The sequence below is a fragment of the Prunus mume genome, linkage group LG2 (assembly GCF_029339155.1).
Source record: "Prunus mume cultivar Tortuosa linkage group LG2, ASM2933915v1, whole genome shotgun sequence".
Lineage (NCBI taxonomy): Eukaryota > Viridiplantae > Streptophyta > Magnoliopsida > Rosales > Rosaceae > Prunus > Prunus mume.
In genome coordinates, this window is record NC_142699.1 from 14,754,971 (window position 1) to 14,773,666 (window position 18,696).

Sequence of the window (18,696 nt, forward strand, 5' to 3'; positions counted from 1 at the left end):
TGTTAAACATGGGATGACTTCATCTAGTCTAGTGTAGTCTGGTTAATAAGTTGTTGAGACAGGTGCTTACCTCATGATTAATACATTTTCTTTACTTTAAGGAAGAAAGTACCAAGACACAATTATGATGTCCTACAAAAATCATTAGAACATGCCCGACTGACCCTCCACTTTTGATATTAATTTAAATAAATAATTAAGATCGTCTAAATCTCTTCACAAGCTCATCATCTTTTCCTGATACCCATTTTTGGTTTTACCATAAACAAATGACTTGGCTTCTTTCAAGTTAACCAGGACCATTTTGTGTTGCTACTGTCGAGATGCGATGTTATAAATTTAACGGGCCAGAGTGAGTTACATTATATTAATTTCAAGAGAAATACTTGAGTTGATGATAGGGTATGTATGGACCACCTCGATATGAACTTGAGCTCTCTCTCTCTCTCTCTATCTATATATATATATTGATTCGCATCTTAGTTCTGGTTGTGTTGAATTGACTAATGCAAAGGGCAATCATTAGGTTAAGCTTTCCTCAGCCAAGCAGGGTACCTAAGGCTGCCAGAAAAATGAATGGTAATTTTTGGCATTTCTCTGACTAATGACCAATCTCCATCTCCATGGGTCAAATAATCATTTAGGGGGTTTCTCATAATTTCACATTGGCTAGCTTTATCTTAGGCTTTGGATATAAGTTAAGTACAACCAAACCAATTAAGCATCCACTTACGTACCATGATATATAATTGGACCTTTAATCCAACTCCAAAATTAACTTCACAATTACTCGCTTAATTACTACCCTAATACTTTGTGTTAAACCCAATTAATGACTTTTGCAAAGAATCATGAACAAGTTAGATATGGAAAATGTTCTTCAACTAACTAAGAAAGCCTTTTTTTTGGTGAGGACAAGTGAAGGCCATGCAAATGATTTGAGCACATGGACAAATGCCAACATCCTTGAGAGTTTTAATTAGTCTCCCAAATAGAATAAAAGTCATGCCCTGGAAAATCACACCCTTCCCCCATTTTAAATTTATAAGATAGACGACACACACACACCCATGATAGCATTCCATTTCCCGGAGAGGACGAAAACAGAGAATACAATGCAGCCAAGAGAGAGAGACCACAGCTCCTCCTTTATTATACAAGTAGGTGATCATCAACAATTCCATCACCACCACCAATTTGATCTTCATCATCATCAACCTCCCAAATTGAACTTGTCTGCCATGAAACTCTTCAACCGCTTCCGGAAGATAATAATGAGACTCTTATTTTCTATCCCATCTCGATCAGCTACCGCGTCTTCTTCATCTTCCTCAGGAGCCACGAGCAGCACCCCCAGGCAAAGGAACAGCACCAGCTGTGACAGGTTCTTTGAGCCCCCAAAGACTTCATGCAGTTCCTATTATTCATCTCATTCGCATTATAACGAGGCCATCGCTGACTGCATCGAGTTCTTTAATAAGTCCTCCTCGTCTACCCAAGAGGACATGTTGGATTTTGATCCACAATCCAGCGTTATGGTTTGAACTTTGATATAAATGTTTCTTTTCGCATGCACATCACACTTCACATGCTCATGTACTTATGTACTTATCTTTTGGCTCACTGTCTTTTTCTTATTAATTCGTGATCTTGTTTTGGTTTCAACTTCAAGCACATTAAGCATGTACTTGGTGCAACTATGCATTCCCTGTTGGTCTCGATCCTCGTGTTCAAACTATTTGATCTGTTTTGCTGTTGTTGTCTCTTACATTATGCCTTATTTATCATGTACATATACATTGTTGAGAAAATTAAAACGTCCTTCGATATGACTATTTATTTATTTGTGAACGCATGCATTCCTTCTGTTTGAATGATTCATTTAGTTATTTTTCTCTGAAGCTGGGTCGAATTTTGAACAAGCTTTCATGAAAAGCAAGTCAACTTGAATATCGTCACTCTCTTTCTTATCACAGTTTACGTTTTATGAGGTTGGACTATGTTGTCAGTGTCAGTGTCACTGGGTTGTTGTATTTGTTGTCGAATGATGTTGGACTATATTTAAATGGCCCATTATTATCAATACGCATTGCATTAAGGCCCAAAGTAAAACATCTACCCTCAATTAAATTAATAAAAGAAAGAAAAGAAAGAAAAGGAACAAGAACAACGGCTTAAGCCTTAAGGAGATCAGGCACACTAATTTATTGGGTACTTAATTCAAAGACTCTCTTCTTCAAGTGTTACAATTTCTTATTATCCCGAGCAAACTAATTTACCGGCAAGACTTGCATACATATATAAAATAGAACTGAAACATACAAAATACAATTACACAAAGGGGGATGGGAAAAAAGAGTTGGCATGCAAGCGGCAGTATTATTGGATCGGAACCAAGATGAAGATGTAGGTATGTGTGATGTAGAAATGCAGCAGGGCTGATGATTTTTATGAAAGTCATCAAGGATCAAGGATAGGCTACTTGTGGGCCTCCTTTCTTCTTAGAAAACATCCCAGCTATTAGAGGAATGAAAGGCTTGTTTTTCTTCTTCTTGAGAGAAAGAGAAGGGTGTCTTTGCAATTTTTCATCAACACCTAAACCTTGTGCAATCTTTACTTGCGCAAGGGAAGGTGGATTTGCAAATGTCACATATCTTTTGTTTTGAAACTCAAAGCTTCTTTCTTCCTCATCAGATGTTTGTGTTTTCATTTCAAACTTGGTTGAGTCTGAGTCTTCAACTATATTCCTAACGTCTTCGATGATCTCCGCTTCTACAAACTGTTTCTCATATTCCCTTTCCTTCAACTGATGGAGCTCTCGCTTTGTCCGTTCAAGCTCCTGTTTTAGAGATGAAAGGCAATTTTCCATGAGCTCGCTTTCTTCTCTGGCTTTTTGGAGGCTTTGTTTTGTCTCCTCTAGCTCCGCTGTCACGCTTCCAATTCTGGATGCAGGGCCATGCCGATGCCCATTTTCATGTGCTCCATTCTGCATCTTTCAAGAATACAAGAAAATCAATTATTTAGTACAATTATATTCTGGATGCTTGCTTGCTTGTGACCCCTCCTCTCCTCTCCTCTCCTCTCCTCCCAACAAAGCCAAAATTAACATTTCTTTATTTTTCTATAGCATCTCTTCATTTGAAAGCCAAGAAGATTAGCTCCAGATTCCCTCCCTAATAAAGCCGACCATTAAGGAATTAAGCCTAGTGATGATTTAACATTCTTTATTTTAAATATTGAACAGCATAACCACAGCTCAGTCACATAAACAGGAGGGCAACTTAATTTGTACTCAGCCACAAGCAAAGCATGTATGAGAAGATCAAACTACATTTTCATTTTGTGTAGATGGGAAGATTAAAGTTAAGAGATGTAACCTTTAATCCCAACCCAAGTAGTAATTAAGTAAGTAGTGATTAAGTTAATTATGAATATGATGATGATAAGTACCTGTTTGAGCTGGGTGGCATAGAGTTCCCCTGCAAGAAACTTTTCACCGAACAATGAAACAGCTTCTTTGACAGATCGGAATGGTTGCCTTGTATCAATCTCCGCCCTCTTCATCCTCCTCACACCTTGCACTTGCACTCCTGCTGCTGCTGCTGCTGTTTCATTATTATTCTCCATCTTCCTTTCTTAATAAAACTTTCACAAATATTACACTGCTTGCTAGCTACTACTAGAATCAATCAAAGGCCCCAACCAGAATGCCCAATTTACCTAGTCTTGAAAACACAGAGAGAGAGAGAGAGAGAGAGAGAGAGAGGGAGGTTATAGATGAAGCGAGGGGGACAGGGGGGAGCTTCGTTTCTTCGCGTCCACTTCACTAGAATTCTGTTAATATTGTGAATGTGATTGTGAAAGTGAAAGGAAGGCGGTGGGTGGCAGTAGTTGGTCACTTCCACTGTTATCTTTTATTTTATTTGGTTTCGTCTCGTGGACTGGGGCAAAAGAGAGGGACTCTTCGCCAATACCCAACACCAACCAATTCCCTATTACCTTTTTTCATAATTATGGGTCTTCTCCTGCACTATTGCTTATGGTCAAAATCTAACCCAGACTCAAATCCAGCCCACAAACTGGCCTCAAACTTGGGCTGGGCTGAAACTCACAAAATCAGACTATAGTGGACATGTAGAGAGAGGGAGAGAGACATGGGACGAAAAGAGCAATGGTACGTATGGCATGCCGTTTCTATCAAGTTCCCAAAGTGATCAATACAGAAAATGCCAATCCAATCCAACTATGGTAGGATAGGATGGCCACAACTTAAAAAGTTGATCAAAGTCTCAGAATTTAAAACCAGAATCATTAAAAAGGATTAAGGATAAGAATTATCCATCTTCATCAATCATTACCACATTAACAGCAAAATAACATGTTAATAACCTAGCCCAGCCCTGAACGAACCCATCTTAATTTACCATCGTATTTTACAAAGACTGATGCGATGATTGTATAAAAAGGAATTGCCGCTGCTGCTGGCGCTCCAAGCATATGAATATTATTACTTGTTTTTATTTGGTAACTATTATGGATATACTTTAAAACGAATAGAAAAACAACAACATGTTGCAATCAGTTCGAGCTATAACAACGCCAAAACCACAGATCTTCTCCGTGTCCCATCGTATTGTCCGCCCAATCCCAACCTTTGTCCAAACCCTCAATCGAAAAACAATATAAAATACCAAAACAACTGGCAGGTAACAATGACTAATCAACGGGCGCATCAAAAACCGATGACTAACGAACAGTTTAATTCCAGTTAGCTTGTTAACTGTCTGTCGTGTCAGCTACCCAAAACCACGTCGTCTTGGTTTCTTTCTGAGCATTTTCGACTTTTTATTATAAAATATGAATAAAATTGCAGAACCTAAACAAATCATAGTTGGGAACCTTGCCAGTTGGTTGCCATCCACAGAAATAAAAACCAACAATAGTACCACTATGCTTCCTCTCTGTCTTGTTCACTATTTTCCCTCTTCTTTCTTTTTAATAGATCTCGCCTTACTACAACATGTCAGTTGCTGCCACGTCCCCATCCGTTGGATCTTTCTACCTCAGGCGCCGATCACCTAGTACGGCCATGTCCATGCCTCGCTTTAGGATGGCCATCCGATCTGCTGCCGTTTCCGTCACTCCGCTGTTGACCAAGCTACACAACGACTCTGCCACTCCTTTGCCCCTCCTGCGCCACGTGGCAGACGCCATGGCCGCCGATATGCGAGCCGGGCTTGCTGTGGAAGGTGGGAGTGACCTCAAGATGATACTCAGCTATGTTGACAGCCTCCCAAGCGGGTACTATTAACACTTCATACGACGCCGTCAAAATTATACCTTGACTGTTTGCTTGTTTTTTTTTAATGATTTCTTTTCTAAAATTAATGGCTAGTACATTCCATTTTCTGCTAGTTTTGTTTTGATGTCATGATTTTGAGTTGTGAAAGGTGTATACTTTGCTATGCAAGGAAACAGAGTATTTTGTTCTGTCTCTCAATGATCATGAGTTTAGTGTTTGATGTAATTTCAATATGTTTTGGAATTGGAAGGAATGAGGAGGGGTTGTTTTATGCACTGGATCTTGGAGGCACAAACTTCAGGGTGCTGAGGGTACAACTAGGCGGCAAACAGGAGCGTGTGATTGCCACCGAATTCGACCAAGTTTCGATTCCTAAAGAGCTTATGTTTGGCACGTCAGAGGTCTGCTTGTTTTATCACTAACTAATTTGCTACAACAATATTAAATGTTGGTTTGTCACATTTTATATTCAGGATAATGCATACATGAGTTAAAACCAGTTTTGGTTGTTCACACTGCAGCAACTGTTTGATTTCATTGCTTCTGGGCTGGCAAAATTTGCACAAAAAGAGGGTAATAAATTCCACCTTCCGACCGGTACAAAAAGGGAGATTGGATTCACATTTTCATTTCCTGTGAAACAGACCTCCATTGACTCTGGCATACTAATTAAGTGGACAAAGGGTTTTTCTGTTTCTGGAACGGTTCGTACTTTCCTTTTCTGCATTTCTGTTTTCATTTTCCTAGAGCTCTTCATTGGATTGGTTTCTGCTTTTTGGGTTTATGTTAATGGCTTTAAACCTTTTCCTCTGTCATTTTCTGATCATAGCTTCTTAACACTCATAACAACTTGCCAACTTGGCAGGCATAATCATATTAAGATATTCAAACTTTTACAGGCAGGGAAAGATGTGGTTGCTTGTTTGAATGAGGCCATGGACAGGCAGGGACTTGATATGCGGGTGTCTGCCCTGGTATGCTCATCTGATGCTAGCATCTTTTTTCAAAAGGTTTAATGAATTAGCTACCAATCTGACATAAATCCATGCATACTAGGTTAATGATGCGGTTGGAACATTAGCTGGAGCAAGATATTGGGATGATGATGTCATGGTTGCTGTTATTTTGGGTACTGGAACCAATGCTTGCTATGTTGAACAGGCAGATGCTATCCCGAAACTACAGGGTCAGGTTTCTTCTTCTGGCAGAACGGTGTGTGAAAGAGGCCCCAAACTCATTTCTCTCTTCTTTATGGACATAGCTTAATTTTATTTCTCAATTTGCCCAAAATTACCTTTGGTTCAGATTATTAACACTGAGTGGGGAGCATTCTCAGATGGTCTTCCTTTGACTGAATTTGATAGAGAAATGGATGCTGCTAGTATCAATCCTGGTGAGCAGGTAAACTTTGTAATTTTTTATTTTATTTTTTAGTAGCTCAGTATCAGCACTTTTCTTTAGCATGCTGGTAACAACTAACAAAAAGACCTCATAGTTATCACTCCTTCATTCCTCATATTACATATGCAGATCTTTGAGAAAACAATTTCTGGAATGTATCTGGGTGAAATTGCACGAAGAGTGTTAGTGAAGATGACTGAAGCAGATGCTTTGTTTGGTGAATCTCTCCCAGAAAAACTATCAACACCTTTTGCACTCAGGTAAGATAAACTTCCATTGTTTGCTGAGTCTGGTAACACTAGGAGTTCAGAATTGGAATTAGCTTGAAATCAAGTTCCTTTTTATGCTGAAGTGTGTTTGGAATTGATTTTTATAGGACCCCAGATATATGTGCTATGCAGCAAGATATATCTGATGACCTTCAAGATGTTGGATCAATCCTATACAATGTAGCAGGGGTAAACTTCCTATGTTTGGTCTAAATTGTTCATACATACCATCTTGATGCATGCCTAAGCAAGTATTGTGTACAATTTAAAGCTAGTTTCAGTTTTCAATGTCTTTTCCTAATCAATATTTTCTCATTTCCCCAATGCTGGGATCAGGTTGAGTCAAATCTAAGTGCAAGAAAGATTGTGGTGGATGTATGTGACACCATTGTAAAGCGAGGTGGGCGCTTAGCTGGTGCAGGAATAGTAGGGATACTTCAAAAGATGGAGGAGGATTCAAAAGGTCTCATCTTTGGCAAGAGGACAGTGGTGGCAATGGATGGAGGGTTGTATGCAAACTATCCTCAATACAGAAGATATTTGCAAGAGGCAGTGACAGAGCTTCTTGGGACAGAGATTTCGAAGAACATGGTCATAGAACTTACGAAAGATGGGTCTGGCATAGGGGCTGCTCTCTTGGCTGCTGCAAATTCCCAGTATGCATAATGAGAATGGGTCGTAGGGCAGGACAGCACTCTTGCTGCCAAGGTAATTTAGTAGTACCATGTAATTAGCCCCTGATTAAAAAGGTTTGTAATTAATTTGCAATTTGGTTGAACTTGGCATTGTTTCGGTGAATAAGATAGTGAGTGAACAAGACAATGATGAATATAGGATTCGCTTCAGAATTGTAATTCAGAAGTAGATTGTACAACTTTGAGATCATAATGCACCATCCATCTGTATGGTGCAATTTTTGTCATTCAGTTCATCTGTACGAAATATTATGAAGTACTTTGTGGCTCGTAAGTAAATATTACTAGTCACTGAACTTTAGTTTAAAATGCTTAATTTGAAACCATCCACAATCACAATAGTGTTGAACCGTCTGCTGTCCGTCTTGCTGGTTGAAGCATAGTTTCCAAACGCTGTTAAAATGAACATGACAGGAGCTAGGAAGTTTCCGACATTCTGGAAACTCAGTCCAGCCATCTTTGATTGAATGTCAATTTATGCTTATATTTCATCTCCTAATTTAGCAACGAACAAAGCTAAACATATGTTGTCAATTTAATAAATACAAATTTATAAATAAATCCAATCCTAGACATGTATTTATAAAAAATTCAAACACTATTTAAACATAGAAACACACCCAAAATCAACCCCAAAGTCAACAATTGTATATTTTTTAGGTGTGTTTATAAATGGGTTTTGAGTGTGTGTAATGATAGGTTTTGAGTGTGTTTATAAAGTATTTTGGGTGTTGGGTTTTTTTATAATTTCAGCTCCTATTTTGGGTGTTTTAGTGAAACTCCCTTTAATAAAACTGTTTATGTCACATTATTAAAAAAATTACAGAGATAATTTGATAGATTTTATTATTTGGACTTAATTGTAACCCAAACTAAGCTACATGACTAAAATGATGAAATTGAAATAATATGGCCCAAAACTGAAAAATGAATCAAATTTGCATATGTGGCAAAATTGCTAAACGCGTGCAACTGTTGTGGTATCCATGTCCATTGTGAAGAGTTCAAATTAGCCGTTGGATAAATCCGTTGACCAATAATTCGACGGAGGCAAGTCTCCTTCACCAAGCACACCGTTTTTGTCTACATCATTAATTATACGCTAGTAAAACTACCTGGCTCTCCTTCTCTTCCCTTTCTCTTGGGCTTTACCCGCGCCGCGACCCACTGGAACTGCGAAACGACATCGCAAAGTAAACCACCCCCCCCCCCAAAAAAAAAAACTTAGTAGTTTTCGTGCCGAAGTTTTGGGTGTCTGCTCTCTGCTGTTGTTAGCTTCACTTTGAATTTTGCTTTGACAATGGTACTCACATAATTATCAGTTTTCATTTTGGTTGATTAATGTTTGATTATATCAATATTCTGAGCATGATCTTAAATCTTCCGTCTGGCAGATCCGATTCATATTGTTACAGAACCGGCAGGGAAAGACCCGTTTAGCTAAGTACTACGTTCCTCTCGAGGATTCTGAGAAGCATAAGGTCGAATACGAGGTCTGATCCACATAATTCCTCTTTTTATTTTCTTTGAAATTTTTTGTTATTTTATTTTGCGCATAAAGTATTCAAGGATTTTTTAATTCGATGGTTCTGCAGGTTCATCGTTTGGTGGTCAACAGAGATCCCAAGTTCACAAATTTCGTTGAGGTTATATTTTCTTTTGCTTTGAATATTTATTTGTTTACATGTTTTATTGCTCCAAAATCTTGAATTTACAGAACTTGTAAGTGTTTTTTATTGGTAATATTTGATTGTGAGCTGATTATTGTAACATTGCTTGCAGTTCCGTACGCACAAGGTGATCTACAGGAGATATGCGGGGTTGTTTTTCTCACTGTGTGTTGATATAACAGATAATGAATTGGCATATTTAGAATGCATTCATCTATTCGTGGAGATTTTGGATCATTTTTTCAGCAACGTTTGCGAGCTTGATTTGGTCTTTAACTTTCACAAGGTCCGTTTGCTTATTCCTCACTGTTCTTTCATTTACTACCCGAACCCTCTTATATGATTATTGCATTCATGTTTAGTTACTGAGTTAGGGTAGCATTCAACCCACACTAAATCATTTGCTGAACTTACGTTCGATAGTGGTGGCCATTTATTGGGATCATGTAGTGAAAAGAGTGGAAAAAGAGTAGTCTATATGTATGGAAGAATGAAGCAGACGTATGGTATTGAAAGCCGTTGATTTTGTCGAATTTAAACAAAAAAGATAAAGAGTGGTTTTTGAATGTTAATCTAATTTCTTTGAATGCATGCTAGCATTCTTCTGTGCTCTCCTTGTACATTATACCATACTTAGAATTTCTTGTTGTCAGTTAGTGTTGGGCTTTAACAAAGTCATTCTGCCTGGTACATGCCACTACTTCAGATCAGCCTCTCCAAAAAGTAAAATGAAAAGCATATATAAATGTGTATCTTTATGACAATGTTTGTTGTAAATACTAAAGGTGTTGTCAGTTCATTAACTTCTTATCCACTCCCTTTGTATGTGTATGGTGTAGCTGTGTGGGGGGTTATGATCATTGTAATATATTTTTTGTTTGTTATCTTACTGATTACTTATTTTCATTTCCATTTATGGAAGGTCTATCTGATACTTGATGAATTCATTCTTGCTGGAGAGCTCCAAGAAACAAGCAAGAAGGTGAGAACTATGGTTTCCATTGTAGTTTTTCCTCTGTTGTTGCTGCTTTTTGTGTGTCTTTGTTGTTTTGGATGGGACAAGCAAAAGAGACCTTGGTTTTTTGTTTTCCATTTTCGCCTGGGTGACCCTTTCCCTAAAGTGATTTGTCCTACTTTTAGTCTTATTTCTGATTTATCTTTAATTATGTATCTGGATTGTGTGAAACAAAGTCTATGTGCCTTTTCATGGTGTCACATATAAATGGCGAAGTTGTAGTATATGGATGGACTATGGGTAACCTTGTCTATTCTTCATGTTCTTTCCCCATTTGACACTGGGAAACCAAATCTTCACTCTTGTTATAAACAATTTGGGTGGTTCGCTCTTTTCATTTCACAGTTACTAGCTTGCTTTGGTGCTTGTAGTGTTTGGTCCTATGTTAGTGTAATCATTGATTTCTTTTATGGTCTGCATTTGGTGAGGAAATCTAGTTTCATGACCTTTTTTGTGTGTTGTGCTTGCAGGCGATAATAGAGAGAATGGGGGAACTGGAAAAACTGGAGTGAGATTTCATCTGCGGTGACAAGTTTCAAGGATGCAATATGGTTCTGTGTTTCTGCTGATTGTTTCAGTTAATTCTTGTAGCCCACCATATTCCTTGTGTGAATTCCTCTCGTGTAATAAAAGTTAATTGAACTAGAAGATTTTGTACCCCCGGCTTTTCCTCATTTTGCCATTTGTGTTTGAAATACACATTCATATAATGAAAGGCGTGCACATGAACAAAGTTGTCTGTTCTGTTCAGGTTGAGGAGTAATATCATGTCATTTAAAAAAACCAAGGAGGACTGGAGAAGATTGTACAGTGCAAGGATCTTATACTCGGTTGCCGCCCAATATTGAAAGAGGATTAAAAACAGAGTATGCTTTGGTTAACTTGACCTCAAAGCAAGTGGGCCATTGTGGAAAATCCTTGTAAGAGACCAAATAGCACCAAAACTACCAAAATCTTCAGAATTCAGTCAGATGTAGCCAAATATCAGACTGCACCGAATTTGGGCGTACCAACAAATCTTTCAATTGATAATTGATTGTTGGCTTTGTTTTGATTCGGTACATCTCTGCCGACTATGGTCCAAAAGTCCAAGCCATTTTTCAGACGCAAGCTTAGTTAACACTCCCACTTACTAAAAAAGTAGAAAACTATATATACCACATTCTTTTTTTCTTCAGTTGCCGATGAGAAGAATGGTAGGCAACTTAGCATTAGGATAAGGGCTGTGTTAGATCCATCCCAGTGTACACCAGAAGACAAATTGAAAAAGAAGATAAAAGGCTTCAATCAGAAACCAAAAAGAGAAAATGGAAAAGCGTCTCATCTTTATTTTTTATTCTGGTTTCATCTGCGAACCTTGAAAGTGCACAGCGTTTACTCACTTTTTCATTGAATTTGCCTACTAAAACCCCCACTTAAGAGTTTGAGAGTTTTAATTGAATAAATGTTGGATCTAATTCTTTACCCTTTTTTCTTCTTTTCTTTTTGCTTTCCTCCTCATCCTTTTACTATTTACTGAAAAGCGAGTGAAGTTTCAAAAGGACCATGTATATACAGAATGAGTACTTGTAGAGCAGAGGGAGTTGAAAATTAACATTTCTATTATCTTCTTTGTAAAAGATGAACAATGTACTTGAAATATGTCTGAAAAGATTACTACAAAACCTCTGCGGCCCAATACTCCAGGGCATTTCTCATACAAATCGAAAGCCCCAACTGATCAAGTTATGGCAGTTATACCTTAAACCATGTTCATCTCTTATTGAGTCATGACGACAACGTGAAGCAGCAAGTCCCATTTCTGAGCAGAAGAAAGAATGAAATAATGTATGAACCAGCTACTTTCCAATAGAACTTATTAAAGGCGCTCGCTGCAGAGTAACTGCAGTGGCAGTGCACTTCCAGCACGGAATCCACCTCCAGACTCCTCATACACAGAAGGTAGATGGTGGTCTTGTCGTTTGACCCTACCAGGAGGAAAAGATGAAGTAACAGCCATTAGCTGCTGCTGCTGCTGTTGAGACAGTGGTGCATACTTAGGACCAACTAGGTCAAGCGTTGAAGGGGAAGGAGACATAACGGCTTGGCCGCATGGAATCAGCATAGTCTCCTGCCTTCCATTTTGCCAGCTTGGAAAGTGAACTGCAGGTGCTGTAGTTCCCACTGGCCTGTACTGAGCCACCATGTGAGCTGCCCAAAGCCTTTGCTGCAGCTGCTGCTGCTGCTGAAGCTGTAAATGTTGCTGTTGAGGTTGCCGCTTTGTCAAAGCTGTGGGACTTGCTTGAGGACCACAGAATGGGTTGCAATGATATGGAGGTAGCTGCAACTGGGCCTACAATTTAGTGTTATTTCATAATTTTAGTACTTAGCATTCAATGTTTACGACCAACATTATTACTATAATAATAAAAGCTCCTTTCTTAGAGTTTAAGGTGGTCAGGAAAGCCAAAGCCACATAAGGAAGCTAGCAATACTATTGGTAAATCACCCATAATAACTTTCCTAGCTCTCTATCGATTCAGAAATGGCACTCTCAACCAACCGTTGGATGTATTGGATCCGTTGGATGTACTGGATTGAATCCTGGTTCTATCAAATGGACCAAAGCTTCACAGCATAATTGAATATTAAAAAAAGACAATTGAAGGAGAACTGAAAAACCTGCTGGGCCGCTGAAGGATTGTTGGGGCAGGAAGAAGAGCTGAAGTGAGACTGGGGCAAAGATAAAGGAACGAGTGTGTGATGCTGCATGAGAGAATGGATATAAGGAACTTGGGATTGTGACGATGGCTCCATTCCGTTTCTAGCTCTACTAAAGCTATCATTAGTTTCCAAACCACCACCTCCAGCTGACAATGACAGGAAATCAAAACTCTGCAAAAAACGAGAAACCAGTTAGAAATTTTTCAGCGATAAACCAATAGTAAACACAATATTAAGCTTTACCTGCTTTGGTGAAGGGTATGTCCGAGATCCCATAGCAGACCCTGGCTGGTCTTGATAAAGCTTCTTCTGCTCAAGAATACCGTTCTTAGCTTCGTTTGGCCTTTTTTCAGCACTAGAAATATCTATGCTACTAGCAGAAACAGTCCCGTTTTTAACTTCAGTATAAATATTAGCTCCAAGAAGAGCCACTTGTTTGGATCCTTCATGTAGTCTCATTTCATTAGGCTGTAACTTATCTTTGCTCTCGGAGTTTTGTAAAGCCTGAATCAAATGACTTATGTAGACATGAGCTGCGCACTTCTTCCACGTCCTTCTACCATTTAGAACATTAGTAACCTGTACAGTTGATAGTCCACCATACCCTCAATCAGAAGATTCACATGGTAAAGACATTTGTGAAGAAAATGGCAGCACATATCGAGATGTTAAAAATGCTGATTATCATAGAATGACACCGTTAACAAATTAATAGTCCTCTTCACCTTTCCAAAAGAAGAAACATTTTGAACTGAGGCTCTGGAAGTAGACAAGGCGGCATCCAGCCAGGCCGGAATTTTAGCAGGAGGGGACCTATAGAATAGCTACAAACAGTGAGGAATGGAAAAAATACAGAGGAATATCCAAAAGCTTATCTAGAAAAGTCTAAAATTATAAGAAAATAAGATAATTACTGCGACGATGATGATGGACTATCATTCCTAGCACCGTGGGAGACATTTGAAGACAAGCCAGGCCACAATACTGGACCTTTCAATCAAAGAACCAAAGATCATGTCATCTTCAAGAAATTGACATGCAATGTTATATGAGAACACAGCGTTTCACAACGAAAGTGAAGTTCCAACCAATATTGAAGAAGTCTTCTGAGCAAGCATGAATTATACCATTTTTCTTGGACTCCTGGACCATATTATGCACTTCAACTTGACTCCCCATGGTTTTTCCCTGAAGAGTAATCCAAATCCTAAAATAAAAGCTAGCTCACAAAATAGATATTTGACTTAAGACTGAGTTAATGCATACCAGCTCCAGTGCAGTTCCTGGTTTTCTCCCAGAAATTGAGGACTCCTTTTGCACAGGCTGCTTTAACCTGCTGGAAGATTAAAAAAAATGATAATGGTTAAAAAAGAAACAGACATGCACACAACACACTGAAATAGAAGATAAAAATACAGAAGCTGGAATTAAGTTGAAGAATTACCCACCGACTATCAAGGCTTAGATCAGATGGAACAGAAAAGTTGACAACATTGGCAGTAGGCTTTTCATTGCACTCTTCAAGTATTGCTGAGACTGACGAAATGTTTAGATCATGAGGGACTGAATCATCTGAGGTTATACAGAATTTCCTATTGTTTGGTAATTCAGGTTCACTTTGAGTACTGGATTTGTTCAAAGAATCAGCTTGATCAGTTTCTTTAGCTAATCTTTCTACACTAGATGGACTGGAGGCCTCGGTAGCTTTCAAGGGGCAAATTGAACCCGACTTATCATTTCCAACTGCAGAATCCAAAACCACCACATAAATTAACAGTCTGCCTACCACAATGGCAGAATTATGAAAAAGAAGATTTGTGAGCAGAGAATAATGGATCAAACCTTCAAATGCAGGGGTCGGAGTCTCTTTGGACTCTGGCAAAGCTGAAGGATTTGCATCTAAAGATTCAGTGTCTAATTTACTGTTATCATTTGCATCATTGTTAGGGAACAGTCCGGCCAAAGCATACAATGTCTCCACAACTTCTTCCTCCTCTTTTGTGATATCCCCAGAAACAGTTTCTCTCAGGGATCTATCTGAGCCTCCTTGTTTCTTCATAAGTAATTTCAAGTATATGTATCAAAGTTCTGAACAGAAAAGGCAAACCTAAAGAAGATGTTGAAATAGAAGATAGAGATGACTACCAAGTATGGTTTGGGTTTATTTACACCGTCCCTTTTTGGGGATTCGATGCCACTCATTGTATGGTTCAGCTTCTTTGAATTTGGTATAGATGGAGATGCAGATTCACGATTGCGCTTCTTCATTGCTGCAAGTGTAACAACAATTTCAAAAAGCCCGAGATATTCATACAATAGAATACAACAAGATTTTAAAAAATAAAAAATAAAAAATTCCCCAAAATCCAAATGCGTCAGAATCATTGAAAGCTATTAAAGTATCTCTTTTGGAAAAGTAGACTACAGAATAGTAGGAGGCAAAACCTCAGAGCCAACTTTCACCTAAAAAAACCTCAGAGCCAATATAATAAATAAAATCAAAAGGCATCAATGCATCCTCAAAGTGGCAGCATCATATTAAATTGAATTAAAAGTCAGGAAAAATACTGACGGAACCTTGCGTCCCGAAAAAGAAAGAAAAAGCGAAAGCTTCAGTTTTGCTTCACTTCTAATCCAGAATTAAAACAAAGTAAAACAAACTCGAAAACTTCCCAGAAGACCACCAAACAAAGGAAATTCCAATTCCAATTCCAATTAAGTAAAAAAAAAAAAAAGTAACCCAAAAATGGAAAATTTAGACATGAGCATTGAATTTAAAAACAAAGATTTCCGTTCATAATTCAAAACCCACAAACCTGATCGCAACTTCCGCGGAACAGAGGCATGATCAACGCCATTGCAGTCATCAAAAAACTAGAAACAAATATAAAAAACAAAAAAAATGTTGAAAAACGAAACAGGGAAGATGCATAAATGAACATGACTCGGTGTGGTCGAAGATTGGGTAAAGAGTAACCAACCTTTTTGGGAAGCTTAAATCTCTTACTGGGAAGCTCATCTTCTCTGTCAGACACATCACAATCCATTTCGCAGTCTTGGAAGCTCGAACTCGCTGTACCAAGAGCACTCAATTTTCTGAGCCGCTCTTTCTTTGATTTTGCCGACTGCACAAAGTCCCCACCAGCACCAGCACCAACACCAGCCAAACCTTGAAATTCAGAAGCACATATAAGCAACTACTCAAAAGAAATAGTGGTGATAATTACAAAGGAGGACACGCATTATCTGCAACTGCAACTGCAAAGGCTCTTATCAGAAACCAAACAAGAGTACACAGATAACGACAAGTACCATAAGCGTTTTTGTTTTCTCTGGTGAGAAAATTCCAAAAATGGGAAAACGGTGAAATATTCTGGATTACAAAATTAGAAAAAGTAAAAGATGAAGCGTGAGATTAAGATTTACAAGAGAAGAGCTTGTGTCCAGAAGGTCGTTTGAAGCGAGTGGCTCCACGTCTCACGTCTCGAGGCTTGTCCATTTGTAAATGATCGATGGTGTTGCTAACATCTGGAATTTTGTAAATGAAGGGGGGCTTGTTGGGCGGCTCAGAATGGAGCTCAAGAAAGAAACGCCTCCAAAAGCTGAACCCAAACAGATCCTTCTTTCTGCAATCTGAGCTACTAGCAAGCTCTCTTCAATCACACAGAATGAGAACGAAAGAGAATGAGGCAAAGGTGCTGAACAAAGTGAACGAGAACAACGTGTAGAGAGAGACAGAGAGAGTTTTCTTCTCCTTTTTTTTTTTTTGGTTTTGGTTTTTGGGGTGTAGTTATTTAGCGAAACGAAAAGGTCGCCGGAAAGAAAACCGAAAAAGTTGGGTTTGGGTTTTCTTTTTTCCAAAGAAAGAGAAAATCAATTTAGTCGCTTGCGTTGCCAAATATCTCTCCGTTTTTCTTGAGACGAGTGTGACAGTTTAGAGCAAGCTCTCTACCTGCTCGGGCAATGGTAGTAGATCGACCGAATAAGCAAAAACAGAGGAGATTCAGAAACCCAGAGAGAGAGAAGACGAAGAAGAAGATGAAGAAGACAAAAGCAAAAGCGATCAAAGGCAAAATAAAGATGAAATAATGAAAGCAATAAAAAGTAATTCGGTCCTTCGTGTCCAGAGAATCAGGTTCTTCGACCTCCCTCAGTCTGTGTCTGTCTGAGAGAGAGAGAGAGAGAGAGAGAGATAGAAAATTGAAAAGAAATGCAAATGAAAAATGGGAAATGAAGACGAAAGTCTCAGTCACAAGTCACAAACGTAAAAGGCTCTCCAGTGTGATGCACCCGTGAAATAATGTCAAGTGTAGATCGCATTCATTGAAATTTAAAGGAAAACAATTAATGCTCGTTTCTACGTATAATAATCCAATTCCTTCTTCACCCAAACCCACATAATAATTTCTATCCACCAAATTAGATCCAACAATGATCTCTTTCCCCTTCTCTCTCTCTCTCTCTCTCTCACTTCCAGGCCTCCACTCTCCAGCTTAATTATGAACTAAACCAGAAAGCAGAAAGCAAAACGGAGAAACTAGAAAGCAGAAATGCTTCTTCTTCCTCCCAAAAGACGGAAAAACCGAAGCTTTTTGGTTGCTCTCCGAAACATCGACTTTCAATTAAATGCATCACACACTCGGACACGGTCACACTCTTTTTTTCCTCCCTTCTCACGTCACTGCACCATCGACGGTTTATACACACTCTATATGAGTGTGCTGTCCTCCTCACAGCCGTTAGATCACTCGCCATCCGAGCTGCATCAGAAGAGACAAAGTATATCCAGCGTGGCATCCACATCAGACAAACCCCACCCCACCTTCTCTCACTCACTCACTCACGATGATCTGTCCTGTCCTACTTAAACCTCCGCCACGCCTGGCTCTCCGATGGCTTTCTCTTTCTGTTTCTGGACTAGTCTTTTGTGGGCCTTCTTCCTTCACCTCTGGGCTCCAAATCCAATCCGAATCCAAAAGTAACCGAAATCTGATTTCTGATTTCTATAACATCCAACGGTTATTACAATACCTCGTGGCAACATGACAACTTGTCCGTCCGTACGAAAAGATTAAGATTGTGCTCTTTCTTTCTTTCTCAAAATCTGCAGTAAATCATGATTTTGTTCTGTACCGCCCCATTCCTACCCTCCCCCACACCCACAAATTCTCATTTATTTCTCGCCCAACAATATGTACAGTAGTACCGTACAAGTACGTATTGTCTACGTTACTTTCACCGGTACACGCATTATACATCCATGCCTAAATGGGCTCTTGGAGGAAAAACGATGTTCACAGGCAGAGACAGACAAGCAGCTGCTGCTATGTGTGCGTGTAGGGAGGGTGTTGTATACACGCCTCTAAGGGAGCGTGGTGGAGGTTGGGGGAGTTAGTTTGTGCAAAATTTGTGTCTCTCTCTGAGTCTCTGACTGAGTGGCACTAAAATCTGCGATGTGCACTAGTGCAAGAAGTTCTCTTGTGGACAAAAGTTACTTTTCGAGTCACGAGGAAGGGAACGGAGGGAGGGAGCGGGGAGTAGGAACTCGGCGATTAATTGGGAGGGATCCTAATTCCTTCCTTCCTATAATAATTTGATTCTCTGGAAGTTCGAGTGGCAGCGAGAGAAGAGACTCATGTTT

At 39.1% G+C, this 18,696-nt stretch overlaps 5 protein-coding genes across 12 annotated transcripts; 3 read left to right on the top strand and 2 right to left on the bottom strand.

Moving 5' to 3' along the window:
- The first annotated feature begins 861 nt into the window (after positions 1–861).
- LOC103321257 (uncharacterized) lies at positions 862–1,843 on the top strand. The gene has a single exon (XM_008223048.3). The coding sequence runs from the start codon at positions 1,071–1,073 to the stop codon at positions 1,542–1,544; it is 474 nt and encodes a 157-aa protein (XP_008221270.3). The 5' UTR covers positions 862–1,070; the 3' UTR covers positions 1,545–1,843.
- Positions 1,844–2,232: 389 nt separating this feature from the next.
- LOC103321256 (WEB family protein (DUF827)) lies at positions 2,233–3,764 on the bottom strand. Of its 2 annotated transcripts, none has more exons than XM_008223047.3 (2): positions 3,451–3,764; positions 2,233–2,986 (listed from the first exon to the last, which is right to left on the bottom strand). In XM_008223047.3, exons 1-2 carry the CDS (start codon positions 3,625–3,627, stop codon positions 2,468–2,470), a joined length of 696 nt encoding a protein of 231 aa, XP_008221269.2. In that variant the 5' UTR covers positions 3,628–3,764; the 3' UTR covers positions 2,233–2,467. The 2 variants fall into 2 exon arrangements, with proteins under 2 accessions (XP_008221269.2, XP_008221268.2); XM_008223046.3 differs by having other exon boundaries at positions 2,233–2,992.
- Positions 3,765–4,896: 1,132 nt separating this feature from the next.
- HXK3 (hexokinase 3) lies at positions 4,897–7,976 on the top strand. Its single transcript, XM_008223045.2, has 9 exons — positions 4,897–5,301; positions 5,553–5,703; positions 5,824–6,006; positions 6,202–6,276; positions 6,359–6,514; positions 6,608–6,703; positions 6,833–6,963; positions 7,080–7,161; positions 7,309–7,976. The coding sequence occupies exons 1-9, from the start codon at positions 5,021–5,023 to the stop codon at positions 7,636–7,638; spliced, it is 1,485 nt and encodes a 494-aa protein (XP_008221267.2). The 5' UTR covers positions 4,897–5,020; the 3' UTR covers positions 7,639–7,976.
- An 850-nt stretch (positions 7,977–8,826) lies between these two features.
- On the top strand, positions 8,827–11,102 carry LOC103321254 (SNARE-like superfamily protein). The gene is made up of 6 exons (XM_008223044.2): positions 8,827–8,970; positions 9,062–9,160; positions 9,263–9,313; positions 9,450–9,623; positions 10,260–10,319; positions 10,823–11,102. The coding sequence occupies exons 1-6, from the start codon at positions 8,968–8,970 to the stop codon at positions 10,862–10,864; spliced, it is 429 nt and encodes a 142-aa protein (XP_008221266.1). The 5' UTR covers positions 8,827–8,967; the 3' UTR covers positions 10,865–11,102.
- Positions 11,103–11,932: 830 nt separating this feature from the next.
- On the bottom strand, positions 11,933–17,686 carry LOC103321253 (uncharacterized). Of its 7 annotated transcripts, none has more exons than XM_008223041.3 (13): positions 16,482–17,686; positions 16,037–16,224; positions 15,872–15,929; positions 15,201–15,325; positions 14,898–15,108; positions 14,504–14,798; positions 14,322–14,391; positions 14,183–14,243; positions 13,970–14,045; positions 13,781–13,868; positions 13,299–13,634; positions 13,014–13,226; positions 11,933–12,684 (listed from the first exon to the last, which is right to left on the bottom strand). In XM_008223041.3, exons 1-13 carry the CDS (start codon positions 16,552–16,554, stop codon positions 12,211–12,213), a joined length of 2,268 nt encoding a protein of 755 aa, XP_008221263.2. In that variant the 5' UTR covers positions 16,555–17,686; the 3' UTR covers positions 11,933–12,210. The 7 variants fall into 7 exon arrangements, with proteins under 7 accessions (XP_008221263.2, XP_008221264.2, XP_088900979.1 ...); XM_008223042.3 differs by having other exon boundaries at positions 14,322–14,388; positions 16,482–17,685; XM_089044853.1 differs by having other exon boundaries at positions 14,144–14,243; positions 14,322–14,388; positions 16,482–17,685.
- Between the last annotated feature and the right edge of the window lie 1,010 nt (positions 17,687–18,696).

Excerpts from the sequence above, each read along its gene's own strand:
- LOC103321257 (XM_008223048.3), top strand. The coding sequence starts at position 1,071 with ATGATAGCATTCCATTTCCCGGAGAGGACGAAAACAGAGAATACAATG.
- LOC103321256 (XM_008223046.3), bottom strand. The coding sequence starts at position 3,627 with ATGGAGAATAATAATGAAACAGCAGCAGCAGCAGCAGGAGTGCAAGTG. Across the intron at positions 2,993-3,450 it reads ATGCCACCCAGCTCAAACAG|ATGCAGAATGGAGCACATGA; the intron begins GTACTTATCATC and ends TATTCTTGAAAG.
- HXK3 (XM_008223045.2), top strand. The coding sequence starts at position 5,021 with ATGTCAGTTGCTGCCACGTCCCCATCCGTTGGATCTTTCTACCTCAGG. Across the intron at positions 5,704-5,823 it reads TTATGTTTGGCACGTCAGAG|CAACTGTTTGATTTCATTGC; the intron begins GTCTGCTTGTTT and ends TTCACACTGCAG. Across the intron at positions 7,162-7,308 it reads TCCTATACAATGTAGCAGGG|GTTGAGTCAAATCTAAGTGC; the intron begins GTAAACTTCCTA and ends TGCTGGGATCAG.
- LOC103321254 (XM_008223044.2), top strand. Across the intron at positions 9,314-9,449 it reads AGTTCACAAATTTCGTTGAG|TTCCGTACGCACAAGGTGAT; the intron begins GTTATATTTTCT and ends CATTGCTTGCAG. Across the intron at positions 10,320-10,822 it reads TCCAAGAAACAAGCAAGAAG|GCGATAATAGAGAGAATGGG; the intron begins GTGAGAACTATG and ends TTGTGCTTGCAG.
- LOC103321253 (XM_089044852.1), bottom strand. The coding sequence starts at position 16,554 with ATGGACAAGCCTCGAGACGTGAGACGTGGAGCCACTCGCTTCAAACGA. Across the intron at positions 15,930-16,036 it reads GATTTAAGCTTCCCAAAAAG|TTTTTTGATGACTGCAATGG; the intron begins GTTGGTTACTCT and ends ATTTGTTTCTAG. Across the intron at positions 13,227-13,298 it reads CATACCCTTCACCAAAGCAG|AGTTTTGATTTCCTGTCATT; the intron begins GTAAAGCTTAAT and ends CGTTTTTTGCAG.